The 25,638-nt window shown below is 37.4% G+C and overlaps 1 protein-coding gene across 4 annotated transcripts in view; it reads right to left on the minus strand.

Annotated features, from left to right (window-relative positions):
• Positions 1 to 3,076: 3,076 nt before the first annotated feature.
• The window catches only part of styx (serine/threonine/tyrosine interacting protein), a 40,900-nt gene continuing 18,338 nt past the window's right edge, over positions 3,077 to 25,638 (minus strand). Inside the window, exons 6-13 of one of the 4 annotated variants that reach the window (XM_069917008.1) lie at positions 19,028 to 19,064; positions 18,897 to 18,936; positions 18,752 to 18,802; positions 14,592 to 14,664; positions 6,834 to 6,915; positions 6,335 to 6,480; positions 5,459 to 5,587; positions 3,525 to 3,609 (exon numbers count right to left, since the gene is read on the minus strand). In XM_069917008.1, coding sequence (XP_069773109.1) covers positions 5,483 to 5,587; positions 6,335 to 6,480; positions 6,834 to 6,915; positions 14,592 to 14,664; positions 18,752 to 18,802; positions 18,897 to 18,936; positions 19,028 to 19,064 — 534 coding nt within the window. In that variant the 3' untranslated portion in view covers positions 3,525 to 3,609; positions 5,459 to 5,482. Of the gene's footprint in view, positions 3,610 to 5,458; positions 5,588 to 6,334; positions 6,481 to 6,833; positions 6,916 to 14,591; positions 14,665 to 18,751; positions 18,803 to 18,896; positions 18,937 to 19,027; positions 19,065 to 25,638 lie in introns of those variants that run through there. The other 3 variants (XM_069917009.1, XM_069917010.1, XM_069917011.1) reach the window with 3 other exon arrangements.

Here is a 25,638-nt window from a genome sequence, read left to right on the forward strand (position 1 = left end):
GGGGTGGGGAAACTAGTTATAAATGGTTGCTTTAGTACAACAGGACATCTGTATTCAATACAAATGGCAACCTTTTTTTTCTGCCTTAGTTGTACTGGGAATGTAGTTGAAAGTTAATAATGTCTTTTACTTAAAATTAAGTTATGGTGATGGGAAAACTGCAGCATGGTTCATGTGACATTGTTAAACTTCAGCTTAAAGGAAAATCAAAGGCACTAGGAACCTGAGATAATTGTACCAAAGGATTTTTGTTAAAAATGTGGAGCAGGACACTGTATCTATTCTATTCCTTAAGAGACTGAATTTATAAATATTTCCATTATCTGTGGGTTGAAATGGAGATGCAGTTATATCTCTTGAAATCAATTCTAATTTGTATAAATACACAAATTACAGAATCCTTTGTTCCAGGATGACAGCACATCTAAGAATGACACTTTATAGACTGGAGACTGGAGTGCTATGTTCAGCCATTTTCAATGGCTTTTTATGTATAAATAAATATATATCTATATATATCTATATATATATATAGATATTTATATATATATATATATATATATATATATATATATATCAAGGGACTTTTTTTTGACAGCATGTGGAGCCAGACCTTCATGGAGCACTATTGGAATATTTATCCTCAAGCCACAATATGATTCTGTGGTAATAAGGTACAGTGTAACCAAAACTTGCGGTTAGTTATAGATCAGTGTGATTTTTAAAAAAACAATCATCTTGTAATTAATATTCATTAGTCCAAAGCACACATTTTACATTGTTTACAAAATGTCATTTGTTTGGATATGTAAATGCTATATTTGAATGCACTTCAGTAAGTAATATAAACTCATAAAGGTGTTCATTAATTTTAGTTTCCTTAATTCAGTGTGATTTGTGAAGTTACAGATATAAAAACTAATTTCTTTCCAGTGATTAATGTAAATGTGCTGTTTATGAAATTATCAATACAGTGCTATGCATGACAGGAATAACTTGATGACATGGAGCCAGCACAACATTTTATTAGATCAGTGATTGGTAATTTTAACAGATAGCTCCATATTAAAATCAATATCCCATGTAACATTAATATTCCGGCAGTGCAGTTAGCGCAATGCTTTTACAGTGCCAACGATTGGGACTTGAATTCTGTACTGTCTGTAAGTAGTTTATGCATTGTCCCTGTGGGTTTTCCCCAGGGTTTCTGGTTTCCTCCCACCTTTAAAGGTACCGGGGATGTGGGTTAATTGGCCAGCACGGGCTCATGGACCGAAACATGCTGCATGCATGTTTAAATTAAGGAAAGAAATAGTTGTCCTTCTATAAACTTAACTCATTTTTCCTGTTTGTTCTAGGAGTATAAATAGAACTATTTAACTTAATCCCCATAGTGTATAGTTACAGATAAAATCTGCAATAGTCATTTGAAATATTGAAGTAAAACTTGGAGGTGTGTAACTTTTAAGCATAACAAATCATTAGATTTCATATTTCCTATAGCAAAATACTGAAGGAATTTGCATATTTTTACCTGCATTTATTTTGTGTTTTTGACTTAATTGTTGAAGCTTTACTTTTGTATTGGTGTCTCAGGAGTTAACAGTAGTAGAAGCAGTACTTTTGACATGGGTATGTCTTATCTGCTGCTGTTTTCTGAACTTCTCAGTTAGGGTGCTATTTTACAGGACCAAGATAGAAAAATTTCACTCTTCATTTTGTTCACTACTAATGATTCTTCAATAGAGCCAAAACATTCTTGACGTTTGTTTGAGAAGCATCTACTACATGAGCCAAACAATAATGTGTGCTTTTTGGAATTTAGCTGCTTTTAAGTAGGTTTTTAATCTGTAGATAGTTATTTAACTAAATTTGAGTATGTTTTCAGTAATCTTATTTCATGTTGGGTTAATAAATTTATTGTATTTATTTATTTGGAGGTGTATCAGTCTTTGACCAGAGGCAAATAAAACATCAGACTCTTAGTGTTACTAAATATGTGAACTCATTAAAGTTGGGCACTATGCAGGCTGGCTGTTTTCTTCTTTCCCCCCTGCCCCTGGATTTTGGATGGTTCTTGGCAGTTGGCCTAACAAATCCATGCTGGTAGCAGTTTCATAGTGTACAAATATTTTTGAACAATTCCTCTGGTGCTTCTTAAGAATGTTACGAACCATGTGTAACAAGCAGCAAAAGACAATGAAGCGGTGTTTAATTTTAAAACGCTAATTTTATTTCTAACTCTTAAACTATAGCCTTAACACTAAATCTATCCCCAACTATGCACAGTTGTACTAATGTGTGTGTATGTGATATACCCAAACCATTACAGTAAAGGCCAAAATCTAGAAAGTTACTTCAAAGTTCAGTCATTACATTCAGTGTTGAAGTGTAGGTCTTTGAAATTTGATGCCCAGAATTAATGATGAACTGATGGGAAGACTGGAGTTGTGGCTGCTACAGACTCAAATTCTCCTTGCGTTGGCTTTGAAGAAATGTCCAATCCTGGTCCTTTTGTAGGCATCCTTCACAAAGCTTCCAAGACCCTGGCAGGACCAAGTGACCTTCACTGTTAGTCACAATCAAATTGAAGCACTTTGCTTCCTGAAAGACCCTCCTGACACAGGTCTATCCACTGTAAAGGCTCAAACAGTCAGAGCAGGCTTTGCTCTGAATTCCACAAAATGGCTGGCTACAAGCATGACTTCAGTCAGAATAGTTTTCCCTTGCAAAATCATAACGTCTTGAATCTGGAACAGACTGACGAGCCTTCCTTCAGTTCTTCCAATGTATCGAATTGTCACTGGACTCTGACTTGTGATGGTGCTTGTGTGTGAAATGTAATTGTGACCATTCAGTTCCTCCTGTCTATACTATCCTTTGCAGTGATAATCCCATTTTACTAAAACAGGAGCGTGTAATAAGGTAAAGCACAATCCCGATGTGCTGAAGACATTAAGGTAGGGTCTAGAATAGAAGTTTCACAATCAATGGCATAGCCAAGCATTGTGAAATCTTGGTTCTGGTAATACAAAATTGTATGCATATTGGACACATAACCATTGTGACAGCCACATTAATCCGAAAAAAACTTTATTGTAAGTTTTAATAAATTACACAAAAAGATTAACACTTTGTAACATAAATTGCATGTATGGGTCTGACATCAAGCACACAGTGCATTATTTCCCTATCAAACTTACATACAATCAAAATTCAAGTATCAAAAGTGCATCAATGTATTAGCACATGCGTACTTATTAACTGTCAAAATGGCAGTTTTGGTAAAAAATGTAAAATTAGCAGATGAAGACTTGTAAATCCATCAAAAGATCATTTGCTCCTTTTCCTGGTCAGAATTAAATCAAAGGGTAAGTTTTCTGTTCCAGCATCAGGACAGAGTGAGAAATGGAAAAAAAGTAAATGTGCCATATAATATATTCATAATTTTAAATATCCATTAACAGTTCATCCCTCTATTCACTTAGTTTAATATAGTAATCATGTCCATTACAAGCAATGGATAGTTACAGGTTTACCCATCATGGGCTACAGCCACCTGCATATTTGAAAAATCATCATCGTCTTCCAGTGTTCTTTTCAATGTTCCTAAGCAAAACAAAATGGATACCATTAGTGCATCAAAAAGCAAAGATATTTCTGCAGTACAAATCTATTTGCAAGTATCCTTAAGGTTTTTATCTGAAGACAATCCTACAACCTATGTGGTATGAGAGTGGTCAGAAGCAGATAATCTTGAATGGTGAAATGAATTTCTCTGGAAGAAAGTAGACCTACCTTGGTAAACAGGTTAATATATGTATTCACACACAACTCAAAATTAACTATGAAGAATTGTTTTACCTTGTGAATCATTACAAGGTTAAGAATTCTTAAGAAATTTCTGTATGAATGGGTATCTTAGCTGTCCAACTCCAATGTCTCATTCAGATAGAATGTATGCCAAACCATTCTTACTATCCACCACTATTTAATGCTTGAACATTAATTGTCCCAAATACCATTACAGCAATCAATACTACTCAAAGGAAATACAACAATTTGCCATTTCCTTAACAGTACCTCTAAAGTAGCGACACATGCAACCACCTCCATACCATTCCAGCTCTTAAAATACCATTCCAGCTCTTAAAATACCATCGACTTTTCAGTTGTCACTCTCCACCTAACAGCAAATGGGGCTGCATCTTTATCACATTGATTGCAGCAGTATGATGTGGCAGTTTATCACCACACTATCCAGGAAAATTAGTGGGAAAAGGGTTAGTACTCCAGATGTGCTCTCATAGAGGAAGACTTTCTTCTTAGTTTTTAGCTCATTTGGTATCTCACCGACAGAGCTGTCAATTGAGCAAAAGTGATCGGCAAGAACTTTTCAAATATTCATATCTGTTGATCGACTCCCAACTTGTTTATTTCAGACACTCAGAGTCTGGTGCCACATCGCAGTAGGTCTAATCTACCACAACAAAATCAGGAATACTTTCCATTTTACTATGTCAGGCATTGATCAATCGGTAAGTGAAGGTCTAGTTGAAATCTCTAACATTCTTGAGGAAAACAATAAAAAAACCACGCAGAGTATTTCAACACAAACTTGAGAATTTACCACAATACTAATTGCAGACAAAAAGGGAAGCAAGATGTAACAAAGCCAGCCATTCAAGGCTCCACTTGGACGTTAATTCAATTAGTTTACAATGTGGGAACACAGGAAACCAATGATTTTCTGACTCACGTGCCTGGTTAGACTCAAGGTAAGTGTCATGCCAGGATTTTGATGCTAATTATCTCAACGTTTGCTAAAATGACATTCTTTTCCACCTGAAAAAATGCACACTTCCAACAGACTACCAAATTGGTTCTTTTTGAGAAGCAAGTTATTTGGAATCATTGAGGACAGTATCAGAATTGTCTGGGCAGGTTCTTAATCTGATGAGGAGTGTCATCATTCCAAGAAAAGCTATCCTACAAATAAGCAAATCCACTTCATTATAGCATCATCCACAGACATTGAACTTAGTAGTATTTTACAGATCTAGAATATTCAGAGTTCTCTGGATCATCCACCATTAACACCACTTAAATCTGAGATTTTGATTGATGTTAGCCAAGACAAAACACAGACATTCCAGCTAAAAAAAAGTCCAAACAATTGCAGCCATAAACAGGCACCACGTAAATAGTTGGCTGATTAACAAAGCATTATTGCATGAGTGCAAGTGCAGAATCTACTGCAGGTAAGAGCCTTGTAGATAGGGCATAATCAAGCAATATCAGTAGAGTAACTGACATTACTCAAAAATATATTTCACACAAATGAACCAATTCTATATATTCAAGCAAACATCTTGCTAATCTTTGTGTTGAGGTGGCCATACCAGATACATGTGGTCTGCAGAAGACAACAGCCATTGAGAACTAGGAAATTCCCTACCTAACACCATTTTGTGAATACCATTCAGCAGAAGGATTGCCAGCAGTTAAAAGGAGAAGGCCTTCTCAGGGCAATTAAGGATGGGTGATTAATGCTGTAATTCCAGGAGCGCCCACATCCTGAGAACAACTAAAAAAGGAAAAGATTGTGTTGCATTTACACATAGATTATATATCTATTACCAACCATACAACAGAACAAGAATAGTTCTAAATCATCTCAGTGATGTACCACTGGAAGACTAGTTGCTTAGCCAGAAGGATTTGAAATACAAGGACCATTCCAATTGAAATTTGAACTGCCAGTCAAAGTATACAATGACAAAATCTTTTGGAAGATTTAGATCAAAGATTGGTGTGGAGTGTCAAACTTAAATCCTAAGGAAGAAACAAAGCAAATTATGTAAAACTTTCCATATCCCTTTCAGGATTTTCATCAAGAGACCTACTAAGAAGAAACAGAAGCAATGCAGTCTAGGTAGATGGACAATGTTGCAGTTCAAAACCAAGTTCAGCAGACACTGGTTCCTGAGTGATCTTCCATCGGTTTAACAACTTCTACTTTGCATTATACGTGCTTTACTCATGAGAGGCTTCCTGGAAAATAAAAGGGTCCAGTGCATATATAAAAAAAAAAGGCCTTTGACCAAAGAAAGGAAATGATGAAAACCAAATCATAAAACCTGGAGACTGAATGGAGGATCTAATTCAATAATAGGATATTATGGGCCTCCCAAGGAACAGAAGGAAGGGATTGCCACTATTCAATATGAGAACATTTGAGCACTAATAATTTCACCTCAATTCTGTCTCAAGAACAGTAAGCTGCCTTATTCTTTTCACTCAAGGCATAAAGTCAGAAATGACAGTGGCTCACCAAAGGAATGTTGATGACAACAAGAAAGGTTTCTGTGACATTCAGGAAGGAAAGGCACGAGCACATGCCAACGAAGTAGAAGGAGTAAATTGTCTCCAATTTCCAAGTTGTCAGCTTGTATGATGCTCTGTTGTACATGGAAAATACTGAAAAATATAGCTAATAAGATCAATTCAGGATTGTTTTGCTTTTTCCTTTCCCAGGTTTTGCCTGATTGGAGCTGTGCAACATTGATCCTTTACATCAATTATGATTAAACAAACCTGCTTGTTTCACTGTTTCATTTATTTCCCAATTCCTTTTTCTTTTCAAGCTTTGACATTCTAAATTAATTAATGTATTTCTACAATATCTCAAAATAAATGATTAAAGAACCATTTGTATCATGTATCATTGCACATTATATTAAAATGTTATTTTAAATCAAATGTAATTCAAGAATTACCAACGATATTACATTGCATTAAATAAATCTCAGCAAACAATTATTTTCACCAACCTTGTGCAGTAACAGATCTGCCCAGCTGGAGTGGTGACATCATCTTTATTGTCAATTTTGCTAAATAAATGGCTTCATATTCCTGTTTATAGAACAGTGCTTTCATTAATATTTTTAAACATTTCATATATAAATTACAAAAATGATCTAAGACAGCTTATATTCTCCAGAATTCTCAGAAAAGAATCATACATAAACAATGTAAAATGTTATCACTTAATCAGCTAGCAACTTACGTTGAGCAAAAAATTTGAAATGTTCATTACCAAAAACTTACTGGACTATTTGTTACTTCACAGAGAGAGGCTTATCAAAAATGATCCTGCTCCTAATCTCTCCTGTGAACATTCATGACATTGCTCTGCCTGCACATTAATTGTCCATGAAATGTCGCAAAAATACTGACAATTGAGTGCAATAACATGTCCAATAATAATGATTATTAATGACTTAATTAGCCTTTTCCAGAAAGCAAATCATTGCACAAGTGGAAGCTCAATCCTTGAGTTATGAATCACCACATTTCCCTCAATTTCCTTCCTTTTAATTTATAGCTTTCATTGTTCAGTTCAAGTTTATTTCAGCAAGGTAAGTAAGAAAGTGTGTTTTGCGAGCAAATCAGCTAGGCAACCCATACAGTTCATCAATTAAAAACAATGCACAGAGTGCAGAGATCAGTTAGTACAGAGTAACGGCAATATTTTCACTAGTGTGAGGTTCATTTTGGTGTCCGATTAGAGTGGAAAAGAAACTCTTTGAATCAGATGGCACATGATCTCACAGTTGTGAATATTTACCCTGCTAGGAGGAGGAGTGTATGGCCAAGTTGAAATGAGCCTTTTAAAACATTGGCTGCTTTTCAAAGTCAGTGGGAAGTGTACTTAGAAACAGTGGAAGGGAGGGAGGTTTTTGTGATGGTCTCAGCTGTGAGCACAAGAGACTGGATTCTTTCGGACTTGGGTGGAGCAGTTGACCATTTTACCACACAGTGATGCATCCTGACAGGCTGCTTTCAATGGTTCATCTGTAGAAATTGCCAAGGGACAGAGGTGACAGGCCAAGTTCCCTCAGTTTCTGAGGAAGTGAGGTGCAGATGTGTTTCCTTGGCCATCTCATCGATATGGGTGGATCACGACAGGTTATTGGAGATGTTTACTCCATGGATCTTAAATTAACTCTCTCCACCTCAGTACCAATGATGCAGACAGAGATGCAAGATCCACCCTTCCTCTGAAGTCAACAACCAACGCCTTAATCTTGGTGACAGTGAAGGAGAAGCTGAAGTCCTAGCACCATGCCATTAGCCTGTATATCACTAATATGAGATGTTTTTAAACATCCCTAATATTGACTGGGATTGCCATAGTGCTAGAAGTGAAAATGGCTAGAACTTTAAGTATCCAGGAAAGATTTCTCATGCCATATGTTGATGGCCCTACTAGAGAGGGCCAGTCCTACAGGACGAGTGATTGAAGTGGCAGAAGGGGAACGCTTTGAGGCCAAGGACCATAATTTTAAATAGTTATGGGAAAAGATGCAATGAGGGTACTAATAGGAGTGTATTATTGACCACCAAATGGGCCAAGAAAATTGGAAGAACAAATTTGTAAGGAGATAGCATATATGTGTAATAAACATAAGGTAGTGATCATGGGAGATTTTAACTTCCCTCACATTGATTGGGATACCCATTCAGTAAGAGGGCTGGATGGGCTAGAGTTTGTCAAATGTGTACAAGACAGTTTTCTTAATCAATACATAGAGGAACCGACTCGGGACAGTGTAATACTGGATCTCCTGTTAGGGAACGAGATGGGTCAGGAGTCTGAGGTTAATGTTGGAGAACAAATTGGGTCTAGTGATCACAACTCTATTAGTTTTAGGGAAGAGCACAGAAGGGTTAGGCCCTACTGGATTGGAGAAAAGCAAATTTCGAAGGAATGAGAATGGCTTTGGGGAGTATTGAGTGGGACATGATTTTTTCAGGAAAGGATGTAAATGAAAAATGGAGAATATTCAAAGAAGAAATTTTGAGAGTACAGAGTAGATATGTCCCAAAGGAAAGGCTGGAAGTCATAGGGAGCCTTGGTTTTCAAGGAATATTAGAAATTTGGTTAGGAGAAAGAGGGAGGTGTACAAGAGGTATAAACAGCAGGGTGTTGAGGAATTGAAAGAGGACTACAAGGAGTGTAGAAAAAATCTTAAGAAAGAAATTAGAAAGGCCAAAAAGAGGCACGAAGAGGCTTTGGCAGGCAGAGTAAGAATAAATCCAAAGGGTTTCTATAGGTACATTAAAAGTAAAAGATTAGTGAGGGATAAAATTGGACCCCTTGTAGATAGGGATGGTAGGCTATGTGAAAAGTCAGAGGAGATGGGGGAAATTTTAAATCATTTCTTTTCCTCAGTATTCACTAGGGAAAAAAATATTGTACCAGTTGAAGTAAAGAAAAATAGTGGGGAGGTCATGAATCATCTCAGGATAACAGGAGGTAGTGATGGCAGTGTTAAAAAAAATAAAGGTGGACAAATCTCCGGGTCCGGACAATGTATTCCCAAGGACACTCAGGGAGACTAGTGTACAGATAGTGGGGCCATTAACAGAGATATTTAGGATGTCACTGGTCACGGGGGTAGTGCCAGAGGATTGGAGGGTGGCTCATGTTGTTCCACTTTTTAAGAAAGGGTCCAAATGTAAGCCTGGAAATTATAGACCTGTGAGTCTGATGTCTGTGGTGGGTAAGTTGATGGAAAGTGTTCTGAGGGATGGCAGAATGCCTTCTTCACCACTCTATCTACTTGAGTATCAACTTTGAGGGTACTATTTACCATAACTCCTAAATCCCTTTGTTGCTCTGCACTCCTCAATTGTCTACCATTCAATGTATATGACCTATTTAGATTTGCCTTTCCAAAATGCAACACCTCCGTATTAAATTCCATCAGCTATTTCGCAGCCCACTCCTCTAGCTTTCCTATATCACTTTTTAAGCTACGGTAATCATCCTCATTGTCCACAATACCAGGGAAGAACAGGGATTGATAGGTAGTAGTCAGCATGGTTTTGACAGGGGTAGATCATGCTTAACAAACCTTATAGAGTTACAAAAAAGATTGATGAAGGGAAGGCTGTGGATGTTGATAATTTAGACTTTAGTAAAGCTTTTGACAAAGTTCCCCACAGGAGGTTAGGAAAAAAGGTGGAGGCATTAGGTATAAATAAGGAGGTAGTGAAATGGATTCAGCAATGGTTGGATGGGAGGTGTCAGAGAGTACTGGTAGAAAATTGTTTGTAAAATTGGAGGCCGGTGATTAGTGGAGTTCCTCAGGGATCAGTCCTGGGCCCACTATTGTTTGTTATATATATTAACGATCTGGAAGAAGGGGTGGTAAATTGGCCGAGAAATGGCTAATAGAATTTAATACGGACAAGTGTGAAGTGTTGCATTTTGGAAAGGCAAATCTAAATAGGTCATATACATTGAATGGTAAACAATTGAGGAGTGCAGAGCAACAAAGGGATTTAGGAGTTATGGTAAATAGTACCCTCAAAGTTGATACTCAAGTAGATAGAGTGGTGAAGAAGGCATTTGGAATGTTGGCCTTCATAAATCAGAGTATTGAATTCAAGAGTTGGGATGTTATGATGAAATTGTACAAAGCATTGGTGACGCCAAGTTTGGAATACTGTGTGCAGTTTTGGTCACCGAATTATAGGAAGGATATAAACAAAATAGAGAGAGTGCAGAGAAGGTTCATGAGAATGTTGACAGGATGTCAGGGTTTGAGTTACAGAGAAAGGTTGAGCAGCCTGGGGCTTTTTTTTCTGGAGCATAGAAGATTGAGGGGTGATTTGATGGAGGTGTTCAAGATTTTAAAAGGGACAGAGAGTCAACATGGATAGGCTTTTTCAATTAAGAGTGGGGGATATTCAAACCAGAGGCCATGGTTTGAGATTGTTGGGGGAAAATTATAAGGGGAACATGAGGGGAAATTACTTCACGCAAAGGGTGGTTGGGATGTGGAATAAGCTTCCAGCAGAGGTGGTTGAAGCAAGGACGTTATTTACATTTAAGGAAAGACTGGATAATTACATCGAGGGGAGAGGATTGGAGGGGTATGGACCAGGTGCTGGTCAGTGGGACTAGGAGGGTGGGGATTTGTTCCGGCATGGACTAGTAGGGCCAAACTGGCCTGTTCTATGGTTATATAGGTCCATAGTTAAAGTCCTAAAATGGGCAAGACTAACTAATAGCAACAGACAGAAACTTGCAAAAGTTGGTTGGAAGTAGGTTTTTGCAGGTAAAGGAACATGCAGCAAGTGGGAAGGTTTTTAAAAGTGAGGTAGGAAAATTTCAGGACCAGTTTGATCTTAGAGTGAAGGACAAGACTGTAAGGATTAGGAAACCTTGGTTGATGAGGGTATTGAGGCTCTTGTTAGTTAAAAAAAAAGGAGGCATGTGTCAGCTATCGACAGCTGGGATAAACTGAACCCCCTTGAGGAGTAAAAGGGTGTACACTTAAGAGGGAGTAAAAACACAAAATGCTGGAGAAACTCAGCAGGTCAAAGTGTCCTTTATGTTACAAAGGTCGTAGAGCTTGAGAGCAGGGTTACAGATTAGGAACAGTGAGAATCCAACAGAACTCCCTTCAGAGAGCAAAGTCAAACTTTTTCAGGGTAGGCATCCCTTTAAGAGCTTTCACAGAGTTGTTGCAGTAGTCAGAAGTAAATCACCATGTTGTAGAGCTTGAGAGCAGTAGGAGTGTCTCCAGCATTTTGTGTTTTTACTTCAACCATGGTGTCTTCAGATTTTTGTGATTCACACTTAAGGGAAATCAGGGAGGACAAAAACAAAAGGAGAAAGTCTGGCAGAAACAGTAAATGAGAATTTAAAGAATTCTAGAGGACTATTTGGAGAAAAGAAGAATAAGGAGAGAATATATCCTCTTCAGGATCAATGTAGACATCTGTGTGTAGAACCGCAGGAGTTGAGCGAGGTCTGGAATTAATGATTTACATCTGGTATTTACTGTGTAGAAAGTTGTGGAAGCTCATAAATTAAGGAAAATTAATAGGGTTGTCTTGAAACATATCCATAGATATACATAAAAAATATCTGGGGTCTGACCAAGTATACCTTGGGACATGTGGGAAGCCAGGCTTGAAATAACTGGGGTTCTAGCTGATCCACAAGTAAAGTACCAGAATACCAGAGGGTGGCTAAGAAAAGTTGTAAGCACAAACCAGGGAACTACTAACCAGTGAGTCTAATATTAGTGATGGAAAAATTACTAGAGGGGATTCCATGAGACAGACATATCTGCATTTGGAAAGGGAAGGACTGATTAGGGATCATCGGCATGGCTTTGGGCATCAGAAATGGTGCCTCACAAATTTGATTGAGGTTTTTTGTATAAGAGACTAAGAGGATCAATGAGGACAGAGCATTTAACATTGCCGACACAGGGATTTTAGCAAGCCTATGATCAATCAGTCAGCCGGTGTAGAAGATGAGATCACGAGATCCAGGGTGGGCTAGAAAATTTAAAAGAGAATTGGCTTGATAGTGGGTGTCAAGAGGTTTGTAGCAAAGAGTTGTTTTTCAGTTGAGAGACCTGTGACCAGTGGTGTGTCACAGGGATCAGTGCTGAGCTCACTATTTTTTGTCAACTATATTAATGATTTGATTGAGAATGTAGTTGGAATGGTCTTGACACCAACATCATGGTATGGTGGACAACAAATAATGTCATACAAGATCACCACAGAATCTGGATCAAATACGAAAGAGGGTCAGATGGAATTTAACTTGTACTTGTTGTATTTTAGGCCCTGGAGAATGTTGTGGAATAGAGAGGCTCAAGAGCACAAGTACACAAATTCCTAAAAATGGAGACTCAGGATGACACAGTGTGAAGGCATTTAGCCTACTTCCCGTCAAGGGCCATGGCATTGAGTACAAGAGTTGAGACATCATGTCATAATGGTACAAAATGTAGTTGAGACTGCATTTTGACTATTGTGTACAGTTCTAGTCACCTAGCTATAGGAAGAATTTCATCAATTTGGAACGGGTGCAGAAAAACCAAGGATGTTGCAGGGACTGGAAGGTTTAAGTTATCGGGAGAGACGTGATAAACTGAAACTTTCTTCCCTGGAGTGAAAGAGGCCAAGGTGCAACCTTACAGAGGCATAAAAAATTATGAGGTGCATTGGTAAGATGAATGGTCACATTTTCCACTCTCTCTACCACCCACCTCCTCCCCCCCCCCAAAAAAAACCAAGGATTGAGGAATCTGGAGGGCAGAGGTTTAATTTGAGAGGAAAAATTAAATGGCATTTTCACATAGGGCAGTGGGTGTATGGAGCAAACTTTTAGATTTAGTGGAGAAGAGTACAATTACAATTTTTGAAAGACAATTAGGTATATGGATAGAAATGGTTTAGAGGACTTATCATCCAAATCCATGGTTTGACAAGTTGGGCAGATGGGCCTGTTTCCATGGTTGGTTCCTTGCCATCTCCACTTTCCTTCAACCAAATAAATACTTCCTGCAATTCCTTACTTTCCTTTAACTTCTGAACCTGGCTTCACATTGAGACCATACATTCTAATTTCCCTGGCATTTCAGTTTGTCTCCCAATCAGCTGATCTCATTACTGAAGGAGGTACACTGATGCTCTGGGGTGGGGGGGGGGGGAAACACTGCAGGTGCTACAAATCTGAAATAAGAGAGATTGTTGAAAATGCCCAGCAGGTAAAGGCTGAATCTGCAAAGGGAAACAGTTAACATTTTAGGTCAACACCCCTTCATCAAAACTGGGAAAGGGGAAAGAAACATTGACAATTAGGTTCAAAGTAGGCTTGAAGAATAGGACAGAATCTTCCCTGTAGGCATGTTGCAGCCTTCCAAATCCAATATTGATATCTCCAATCTCCATAACTTGCCTTTTCTGTTAAATCAGTTTTTGATATTGGATCATTTTTTTCCTTCTCTTTTATTAGGATTCCCTGAAATGCTATCTGCAACATGTCTTTTCTCCCTCCAACTGCCCCATTAACAACTCATCCATTCAGCAACCCTGGTCATAACCAACTACAGATACTCCCTTCATATAATCCATCTCTACCCCTTATGTAGATGAAGATTAAATGTATTTTCTCTTCCCCAGTCTGACAGAGGGTCTTCAAGCATAAACATTAATTCTGTTTCTCACTCCACATAATTTGGCTTCTCTCCTGGCCTCTTATTCACATCTGTGGTGGTGAAAGTATGGAGTAAGCTGCCCAAGGCAGGTATATTGAAAAGTTTAAAAAACATTTGGATGGATACATGGATAGGAGAAATTTAGAGGGATATGAGCTAAATGTAAGTAGGTGGGACTAGTGTAGGTGAGGCTCTTTGGTCAGCATGAACAAGGTGAGCCGAAGGACCCATTTCCTTGCAGTATTACTCCTTGCATTGTTCATTTTCTGTTTTTATTTCAGATCTGCACCACCTGCACAGTTCTTTATTTTTCAATTAAGCACCCTATTGCTTTTATAGAATTTCCCTCAATGAGGACAAGTCACTTCATTAAGTCAATCAATTCCCTATGCCTGAAATTACTCAAACTAGTTTCGAAGTGAATTTGTTCCTAAAGGTAATAAACTGAACCAACATGAAAAATAATTACTATTTATTGTCAACCTAGAATTTTTATAATACTTAAAACATTCAAGATAAATTTGACATTTGTAATAAATGATGATCAAATACCTGCAGTTGATGAACGAATCCAGCATTTGGATTAATACAAAATCTCCTTTCCTGAACATAGGTAAAAGCATCCCTAAAGAAATAAACACTTCAATGAAGACTTTTACTCAGTTATCAATCACTATTTTATGTTTTTTTCTCCAATTCCCTCAGCTGGTTCACAAGTGATTCACCCAATAATTCTCCTGCTCTCCTTTGAAAAGTAAATAGCTTTCTCTCTGCAAAGGCTGCTAATCATGGAGTGGCTTTGTTTACAATCCTGCACTCCCAAATTTCCCTGTAACCAATTTATAATTTACATTCAATTAATTTAATAGCTATCTTAAGAAGTGAATCATTAGATGGAAATGGGAAACATTCAGAGGTTTAATAGGCCAGCACAAGCTGTAACATTTGATACATGATGTAAAGGAATATACAATAGCTTTCTAGCTTTGCTTCCTATCTATCTTTTTGGGCTAAATTTTTATATACTGTTTAGATTGGAGTTAAAACCGGCTTTATTTCTCACGTCCACAAATGATCTGGGATTCAATTGTACGAAACAAACCTCATTTAATGTCAACTACATGGGTGAAAATGGTCAGACAGCATAACCTAATGGAGCAGACAGAACACAGGCATTTTATAAAGTAACTCAAATACAATGTAATCCAAACATAAGGTATTCCATTTTCAATGAAAAAAATGAAAAAGGAAATTAAAGCTGTCAATAAACATTATTTGAGAGTTCAACTGCATAAAATCCTGAGAGTCCGCAAGCTCATTTAAAAATTGTCAACAAGATTTTGTAGAGGGAACAGAATGGAAGAGTAAAAAAAGTGTAAAATTTGTACAAAGCAATGATCTATGAAGAAGACCAGTACAAAAGATCAATAAGTCAGACATGAATCCACCAGGAACATGGCAGTTAATGAAAAACTTCAAAAACTGGATACTCTAGCAGAGATTTGATGGAAGTTTTAAAGTGAAGGAATTTATATTGGATGAATATGGAATGCTTTTTTTTTTAAAAAAAAAGGTTTGAGTTAAAATTTACTGAAATTAAGAGTATATGGAATAAATTGAATGGTCATCCCATAGAATATTATTTTAGAGGGAGTAGTTGCGGTTGGGTTCATTACTCATGGAAGTCATTACAAGCTACAGAAATACAATAGGGCAGTGGGATTCATTTGAAACTATTCTATCTAAACAGATACAGTGGCTAAATAACAACATTTTATGAAATATGTTTATACTGCATCACTTGTCTACTAAGCTCGTGAAAGACTAACGTTCCATAGAAATGGACAACATGAGCACAATCTTTATTTTTTTAAGAAAGCTTTTGAGGTCATTGCAATACTAGTTGGCATAATATTTTAAAGTTATATGAATAATGTGAATGGGCAGGGTTGTATAGTTTAGTCTATTTACATGGGATCAAAGCTGTGAATGTTAATACCAAACAGCATAAAACTTAGCTTCTATAATTCATCAGATAGCATTGATTTTGCATCATCTACAACCAACTTTTGTTAGTCTTAAGTGATCACAATTGCATAATAACAATTGCATAATAAGTTATGTCTTCTGACCCATCCAAAAAAAAAACCCTGAAGACTCACTGCAGAAACCAAGTGACTTAAATGATTAAAGTATGGTAATTTTCAAATTAAACATGAAAGTCTGCAAACACTGAGATTGTAGTAAAAACACAAAAATGCTGAGGAACTCAGCAGGTCTCGCAGCACCCATAGGAAGTAAAGAGATACAACTGATGTTTCGGGCCTGAGCATTTCTTCAAAGTACAGTATATGTAAAAGCCAGGCAGATGCCTGAATTAAAAGGGCAGAGGGAAGAATGCAGGAATATAGACCAACAGACAAAAGGTGTAAATTGGATATGGAGAGGAGGCCAGAAGAAAGGAAAGATGAAAGGAGCGGTTGGCTCTGTGAAAGCAGACAGAGTAAGGGAGACGTGGGGAAAGATGGAGTCTGGGGGCTAACGAAAACTAATAGTCGACATTATTGCCACCTATTTGGAGGGAGCCCAGATGGAATACAAGATGTGGTTCCTCCAATTTTCAGATGGTCTCAGGGGGCAGTGCATTACACCATGGACAGACATGTTGAAATAGTCAGGGAATACAGTAGAAATGGGTGGCCACTGTGAGATCTTTGCTATTGTTGAGGACAGAGCAGAGGAGTTCAACATAGTGATTTCCCAGTTTGTTTCCAGTCTCTCCAATGTAGAGACCACAATGGGTGCACCAGATGAGCCCTGCAGATTCACGTGTTGCTTCAATTAAAAGAACTGTTTGGGGCCCCAAATGGTGGTGAAGGAGAAGGAGTGGTGCAAGTGGAGCATGCATTTCACAGGGGTAGGTACCAAGGAGACGATTGGTGGGAAAAGAGGAGTGGACGAGAGAATCACAGAGGAAGTGGTCCCTGTAGAAGGCAGAGAGCGAAAGATGTACCTAGTGGTGGGATCATGTGGTGTGTCAAAAATTGTGGAGGTTCATATATTGTAAGCAGAGGCTAGCAATGAAGACAAGGGGAATCTTGTCCTTGTTGCACATGTGGGTGGAGAGAGCCAGGGCAGATGTGTGAGTAATGTAGGATATGCAGATGAGGGCTTTTTGAAGGATGACATCTGGAAATGAAGACCTCAATTTGGCAGCATATGTGACAGAGTAGGAGGAATTGTGAGAAAGGAATGGAATCCTTAAAGGGGACAGGGTGTGAAGCGTTGTAGTTGAGATAGCTGTGGGAGTTGGTGGTTTGTCGAAAACATCTGTTGAGTGTTTGTCTCGGAAATGGAGACAGAGTCTGATCAGAGATGTCCTCCTTGAAACAACATGGTCTCCACTCTACCATAATCAACTCAACCCCCAAACCCACCCCAATCTTTCCCTACATCTCTTTTCCTCTAGCTCTCTCTCTCTCTCTCTCCTCTTTTACCTCTAGCTCTGCATTCAGAGCCAACTGCCCCTATCCCCTATCAATTCTCATCCCTCTCTACTAGGCCTCCTCTCCCTAGCTAATTAACACTTTTTGTCTGTTGGTCTATATTCCTGCCCATGCTCTTTTAATTCAGGCACCTGTCTGCCTTTTACTCATACCTTAAGAAGGGCAGCCTGAAATGTGGGTTTTATTATGTGTGTATACACATAATACACACACACACAATATATATATATATATATATATGTATAAAATTATAAATTTATGTGCTATGGATACTGCGAGACTGACTGTCTTCCTCCAGAAATATGTGTTTTTAGAGTGATTTTCAACTCCATTGTTCCATCTTCAATTGTAATAACATTAAGAAGGGCTCAGGCCCAAAAATTTGGCAAATATATCTTTCCTGCAGGATCTGTGCCCAAGATGGCAGCACCTATTAATCGGCAGCAACCACGAGGGGTTTCAGATTCCGGGGAAGTGGAGGGCTGGAGCAGAGCACCGGAGGACTGAAAGATCACACCCCCAGCTGAGAAGGAGGAGGAGATGACCCATGGGATGGTGACCACAGTGACAGACCAGAGAGGCTGTGAGGCTGAGGGATCAGTGCATGTGGCGGAGCTGCTGGTGACTTGAGGTGAGGAACCTGTGGAGGCTTTGGGCTGCTGGAGACTGGCTTGAACTGGATGGAGGGGTATCAGGTATCAGAATCAGGATGAGAGGGAGCGACAAGGGCACCGAAGGGTTCCTGACCATGTCAGAGGTTCAGATCTGGAGCTTGGGTTGCCAATGGTTTGGTCTGGACTCTGGGTGGCTGCAGAAGCGCTGGAGGCGAATCTACGGACACTCGGTGACTCTGAGGGGACTCTCTTTTGCTTCTCTGTCTGACTGTAAAAGGGGCTTAGGCAATTCCTGCTGGTAGCGAATCTGTCTGCTTTACAGCAGGCAAAAGGACACTGTAATCAAATGCTGTTTTATTACTAGGTCAATAAATTGAATCTTGAATCTTAATTGCTGTGCAAGAAGACCATATTAAAATAGGTTCCAAATTAGCTAATTGACAAACTTGTATCCACTTGCTCTATTCTAAATTAATTTGAACTGAAATTTTGTTTGATTCTTGTATTCCTCTTCCTCAACTTCATTGCTGGACTTAAAATTGCCATAGACAAAATTATTACCCTGCTTAACATTTCATATTTCATTTCTTACCTATACTTAATACCAAATGTTTCCATGACATATGCTATCACCAAGGCTGCACTGAAGAAGAGAAAAAATTTAAGTTAGTATAATACCTTTCAAAATATAGTAAAGAACACAGATTTTTAATTCCACAAGTAAATCATGTCCCTACCTTCGAGAAATACCTGCATTTCCATGTAAAAGTACTTTTCCTGAAAAAAATACAGCAGCGAGGGTAATCCTCATGGCTAAGTTCCTTCAAAATGCATTAAAGGTAACTATGTAATCAAATCAGATCTTTACCTCCATTTTCCAAGCATCCATCAATGAATTCTTTAGTCTGAAAAGAGAACATAAAGTTAGAATATTTCTCTCTACCAAACCAATATGGTCAAGCTTCCAATGCATTCTTACAAAGTAAGGCAATCAAACAAAACTAAAATTCAATTTTTTTGTTACTGACAATGTCCATATTAAGGTGCACAGGATGCCACTCATGACCATGCATTAAAGTAAAATTGATATCCATGTAGGAGAACACTGACATTTTTCAAAACAATAAACTGCAATATTTGAATGAATTAAGTGCAAAAATGTCAAAAGCACCACTTAAAATTTGTTGGGTCTCCACATACAAATATAATACCAAATCCAGCCATAACAAGAGAATGATTTTAATCCCAGAAGATTTCAAATACATGTAGAGCAAAATCAAACGTAGAGTCTTTCTGGCCTGGAATATTTCAGTTGAAGATCTTCTTCCTAATTGAAAAGCAATAAATGTTCACCTGACAGGGTTTTTCCACTCAGCATGTTAAAGGGGCAAGGGACCTTGGGGAATATGTACATTGCACCCTAAAAATGGTGTCACAGAAAGGGTGATGATGAAGAATGTGTTTGACACTGAGTACACTTAGCACCAACTCATATGCAATGGGTACAGGACATTATGTCTTGCTTGAGCTTGGAGAAAATTAGATATAGCATTAAAGAGATCAAGATTGAATTTGACAAGATATGGGGCCCATTCATGGGCTATTATCAGAATTTGAATACACAGGCAGGGGTGCTGTGGGGGTTTCCTGTCCGATGTCTGGGAGCCGAGATTCGATTCTTTGCATATTATTTGCTGGTGACCGTGATTAGTGGGAGGGGTAGGATTAGAATGGGGGAAATCTTTTTTTTAAAATTTTCCATTACAAGTAGATAACCAACAATGAATATGCCATAATATGAGGTGAAGTTTTTAAGGGAATTTCTAATTTATTCGAGCACTGTATACAGACAATGTATAAATCATTTATGGTTCATATTCTGTATTGCATTATACAAGTTATGTAACTAATATGTAGACAACAACTTAATGTAATATTTCTCTCTACCAAATCAATAAAAATTTTTTTTAAAGTAATTGGTTTCAGCCTGAACCCAGAGTTCATGGGATAAAAGGTGAAATGTTTAAGGGAGACATCTTCACTCAGAGGGTAGTAAGAGTGTGGAATGAGCTGCCAATGGAAGTGGTGGATTTGTGTTTGATTTTGGCATTTAAGATATTGGACAGGTACATGGATGGGAAGGGTATGGAGGGGTATATGGTCTGGAGGCAGATCAATGGGACTAAGCAGAAAAATTGTCTGGCATGGATTAGATAGACTGAAGGGCCTGTTTCTGAGCTATAGTGTCCATGGCTCTAAGAGAAGTTACATTACAAGTGTACAATATGTTGGGAGTATGGAGACCACAATTGGAGTATTGTGCACAGTCCTGGTCACCCTGCTATAGGAAGATAACATTAGCTGGAAAGGGGTCAGAAAACCTCATATCCAGCAGATCAGGCTGTGCTAATGAAGGGAAAAACTGAGCTAGTCTAAGTGAGTTATACAAAACTGTAGAATTCAATAACAAATCTGGAAGGGTACAACATATTCATATACGATGCTACTCAAGCTTGTGTTGCACCATGTAATTTCTACCACTACAGCCACTTCCCCACCCTCCCACTTTAACAATCCATAGAGACCATTCACACTGTGAATTCTCAGTGAGAATTTATTTTGTTCAAACATTGCTGTACACTCAATTATATCAGAAACAGACAATGAGCTTCGAATGTCTAAAATGTAATAGAGAAATTGGCAGAAACATTACTGTTCCGCGAAGTCTTTATGCTGATATATTTTACGGAAGGTATTATGGTGCACATGATTAAAGTAAAAAATAAATCAATATTTTAATGAAGGATTATATAATTATTAACAAAGGAAAAAGTATTCTTGTATATTTATAACAAACATAAAACATAACTTTTGAATGTGATACAAACATACACATTTTATTTCTCTGATTTTAATTTCTCTATAGGCAGCACTAAGCATTTAAAAAATGTGTTTAACAAAGGTGAAATATCCAGGTAAACACAAAGTATTACATTAGAATCAAACCATAGTGCTTTAGAGCCTGTGTATGAAAACTAAAATATAATCAAGCACAACTTGAGCTAAGAATGATGTTTAGTATCAAAAATCCACCTGACATGGGACAGTTTCCATTTACATAGCAAAACAGGTATTGTCCATTATTAACAAAAGTCATTGCAAAACTGTTGCTGAATGCTCAATCCATTTTATCTAACACTGAACAGATGCTACAAAGACCAAAACAACCAAGAGGCTACTTCAGAAAAAAAATTCCTTTAAATTGATGGTTTAAAAAGATTTATTCATTAAAAAGACATTGTTCATTTTTTTTCACATTTAACTTTATATTTTGAAGATGCTGATTCGTCAGCTGCAAAACTAATTTTAAATTCTAACTAGTGAATGTATAGAGGATGTTTCTGGTCTGATCAAATATCAATACCTACTATTGGGGGGGGAAAAAAAAAATCCATGCCACAAGTTAAAAAGGTCTGTTTAGTTGTCTAAACTGGAGTAACGTAATAGAAATCAGTGAATGTCCCTGGTAAGTTCTCGTTTTGATCAAAAAATCTTCAATGCACAGATTCTGGTAAAACCATAGGTATTCATTTTTCGTATGATTTTAAATTAGGTATGTTAAAGATTGTAAATGAATGTTTTGAATAGACATCATAGCCTATACATTCATCAGGTACAATATCATTATTAGGCATGGGTGATATTCTGGAGCACTGTGGGGGTGACGGTGGGTGGTGGGGCAAAGGCTTCAAGGACAACCCAGGGAACTATAAGCCAGTGAACTTAGTTACTGGAGAGGATTCTAAGGGTCAGATCTACATAGATTTGAAAAGGCAAGCACTAATTGTGAATGGTCTGCATAGCTTTGTGCTTGGAAAGTTACATCTCTTAAATTTTGGTGACCAAAAAGGATGAAGAGGTGTGAGAGGTTGGCATAATTTACACGACTTCAACAAGGTCTTTAACAAAGTCCTGCATAGCAGGCTAATACTGAAAGTTAGATTGAATGGAATTCATGGTCAGCTGGCTAATTGGATACAGAACTGATAGGAGGATTGGAGCCAGAGCAAGGTAGTGATGGGTTGTTATTCTGATTGGAGGTTCGTGACCAGTAGTGGGTGCGCTGCAGAGATGGTTCTGGGTCCACTGTTGTTTGTCATCTATTTTAATAACTTAGTTGGCAATATAGTTAACATGCAAGTTTATGGATGTGTAATGGATCTGTTAATATTAATCCTTAGTTTAACATTAAAACTATATTTTATCTAGATATGGACAGGGCCCACTTACAATCTACAGACACACATGGTTCTTTGCAGATGTTAGCTGCCTTCAGCATCAACAAATGTATTTGCATTTTAAATGCTATTGACCACAGAAGCCAGTTTAGAAAGCCAGAGTCTTGATATTGCATTGCAAAGTCAAAAGATGAAAGGGATTTATGATGGTTTTTGAGATACTGAAAACAATAGATGTTATCTCAGGAGCACCTGTGTAAACATACAGCCATGTTGTGTCCATGTAGGCAGACAGCCCAGAACCAGAAGAGAACCATAAAAGTTAATTATTTTGATATTGTGAGTAAGTGGGCAGAGACTTCCACATCAGTGTGGAAAGACATTATGAACGTCAAAGACAGAAATAATGTCACATATCATATGACATGAGAGATTTGGAGAAATACATTATCACATTCAGACATTTTGATTCAGTTTCAGAAGGTTAAGACCCTGTGTAACATACACATAGGAGTTAGAACTTGGTGAAAGACAGGGTTGAATTCCAATAACCAGAATAGGGGCTGTTATGTACCATATTTTCACTCAGAAAACCATAAATTGTACAAAAATATTTTTGCATAACGCACATACACATATAATGCATGTGCATTATTCTAAATTTATTCTAAATTCCAAATGGAAATTTCAATTTTCATTTAAATGGGACAGGAAACAAAGCACAAACCAGGACCTGCCACAATTAAGCTCCCTGCAATTAACAATCAACATCCCCCAGAGGTGTCAATCACCCATTATATAGAATATCCTACTGCATGCTTTGAGAGAGGAATCAATTAAATAGATCAAAGACAGGCTTCAGAGTTAAGCAGGATTTTATTGTTGTCTTAAATAAAAGTCACTTGATATGTTAATCTCCTCCCTTAGGAATGGTCTGGGCAAATAAATTGATACGGTTCAGTGCCCTAGCCAGAATATCCTGTTTATAAGAATACCATGGCATTCAGTACAGAGATCTTCCCAAGATGAAAATTTCCCACGCTCACTATAAATTGTGCCCATTCTTTCATTGCAGCTATTACATTCTCATACTTGCAATTATATTCCCACATTTGCTACAAATTGCATCTTTTCCACACCACTATAAATTGTACGCATTCTTTCAATGCCGCTATTATATTTCCACATGCGTTATAAATTGCTGGTGTATCTTTCTCATGCCCCGCTATTAATTGTGTGCATTCTTTAAATGTAAAAATATTCTCATATACTGCATGCACACATGCAATGCATGGGTGGGGGTAACCTGGTTTGTAAAATACACACTATAATGCGCACATTATGTTTAAAAATACAGTACGATTCCTAATAAAAGGGGAATACAGAAAATAAGAGGATTTCAACAGAGAAACCACTTTCCTACTGTTCTTTTGAAAATAAAGAGTGCAGCCTCATCGTGGAAGAAAACTCCGTGACACTTAAGAAGAAAATTTGAACTCCTGGAAAAACAGGACTTGTATTATCTTATTCATAGGAGATACAACATAAGTGACTTTTAAATAAGTCCACGTCTCATTTGTGCCCATTCACTCCTATATGAAGGAAAATCTCTCTGAAGGACAACTCATCAAAAGAATTGTGAGTTTAAAGAGGCCTGAAGATATGATCTTTAAAAGTGCTTTATAATTATTTCTGAACTTAAAATTTAAGACCTTCAAGCAAGACCAAAATGATTCTGAAGTTTTAAAAATTGACTTTTTAAGAGTTTGGGAGTTCAATGCATCTGCTCATAGTGGGGTTAAAATTAGAGTTTAAGTTAGAGACAAGTAAGAAATGTCATGTTATTATAGTTTAATAAAAACTATTATTTTGAATTTACCATTGTCTTGTAAATTTTCCATTGCTGTTCCTTTGTTAGTCTTAACAAAATCTCTCTAGTCCCTAACAAAATTAAGAGGGCTGTTGGTTCATGACAAAATTAGGGGCGCGGTGAGATAAAACCAAAGATATGAACTTATAGCTTATATGATGGATTAATATTCGATTTGTTTGGTTAAAAATCTTTTTGAAAGCCAATTAAAAGGCTTGTCCGTGTGGAAACAAAACAACAACAATGGGTTTTGATAAATGTTTGGCAACACCTATCTGTGTAGATTTGAAAGTGGAAACTTGGTCAAAGGGTGCAAAAATAATGCAGCTGATTATGTTTTAAACCCCAAAATGAAGAGTGGGCCAAGTGAATCTTTCCAAATGGATATTAAAAAGTTTTTTGATTCACCAAACTTTGCAGATTTGCAAAAGGAAAATAAGGAGTTGTTGGAACTATGCAGGTAAAACAGGCAATGGAAATTATAGCTGATCACTATGTAAAAAAGATTTTTGCAGAGGAGGAGTTAAAACAATTTCTTGAGAGTAAATCTCTTGAGCAGCACTTACAGCTGAGAGAGATGGAGTTAGAAAAAATATAATTGATAGTATGAGCTAGAGAGAGAAAAAAACAATATAGCATGAGATCGAAAAACTTTAATTACAGGTTAAAAAGGAAGAAAAGAGGCTGTCTGAACTAGAATTAGAAGCACGTGGAGCTGAGGAAGCCAGGAGATAAAAGGAATTTGAGAGAGAAATGGAGATTTGAGAAAATTCAGTTAAAGTTACAGCTAGCTGATTATGTATTAAATCCCGATCTTAAAGCCAAGTGAAACTTTTCAAAAGGGTCAAGCTTTTGCCAATTTTGCAGATGAGGATCATAATGTGAGATTTATGCCCAAAATACCTTTTCAAAAGGGTAACATAGGGTAAGGTAGAAAATAAATGGGGGAAAAACCTTTTGGTCCATTTTGCAATTATTGTAAGCAAACTGGACATGTGATAGTTAAGCAGTAGATGCTTGTATTAAAAGAGATGGAAGTTTAAAAAAAAGTTCTGGAATTATTGGTAAAATTAGGAAGGAATTCAAATCTTTTTGAACAGTCATTTACAAGGAAAAAAACCTTGCGAGATACAGCAGCAGATACATAAACAAGCAGGCTGTCATATTCAAAAACCAGAAACCGGCAGTGAGATACAGAAATAGACAGGTTGTCAGGTACAGCAAGAAACATCAGCCAATTTAAATATTTCTTTGTTAGGTCAGAACTCTGATATTAAACTTGAAAATAAGGAACTTGCTGAAATAGGGATCAGATCAAGTTTACCAGTGGATGGTAGTTTATTGTTATTAGAAAATGAGTTATTTCTGCAG

The sequence above is a fragment of the Narcine bancroftii genome, chromosome 2, assembly GCF_036971445.1.
Source record: "Narcine bancroftii isolate sNarBan1 chromosome 2, sNarBan1.hap1, whole genome shotgun sequence".
Taxonomy (NCBI): Eukaryota; Metazoa; Chordata; class Chondrichthyes; order Torpediniformes; family Narcinidae; genus Narcine; species Narcine bancroftii.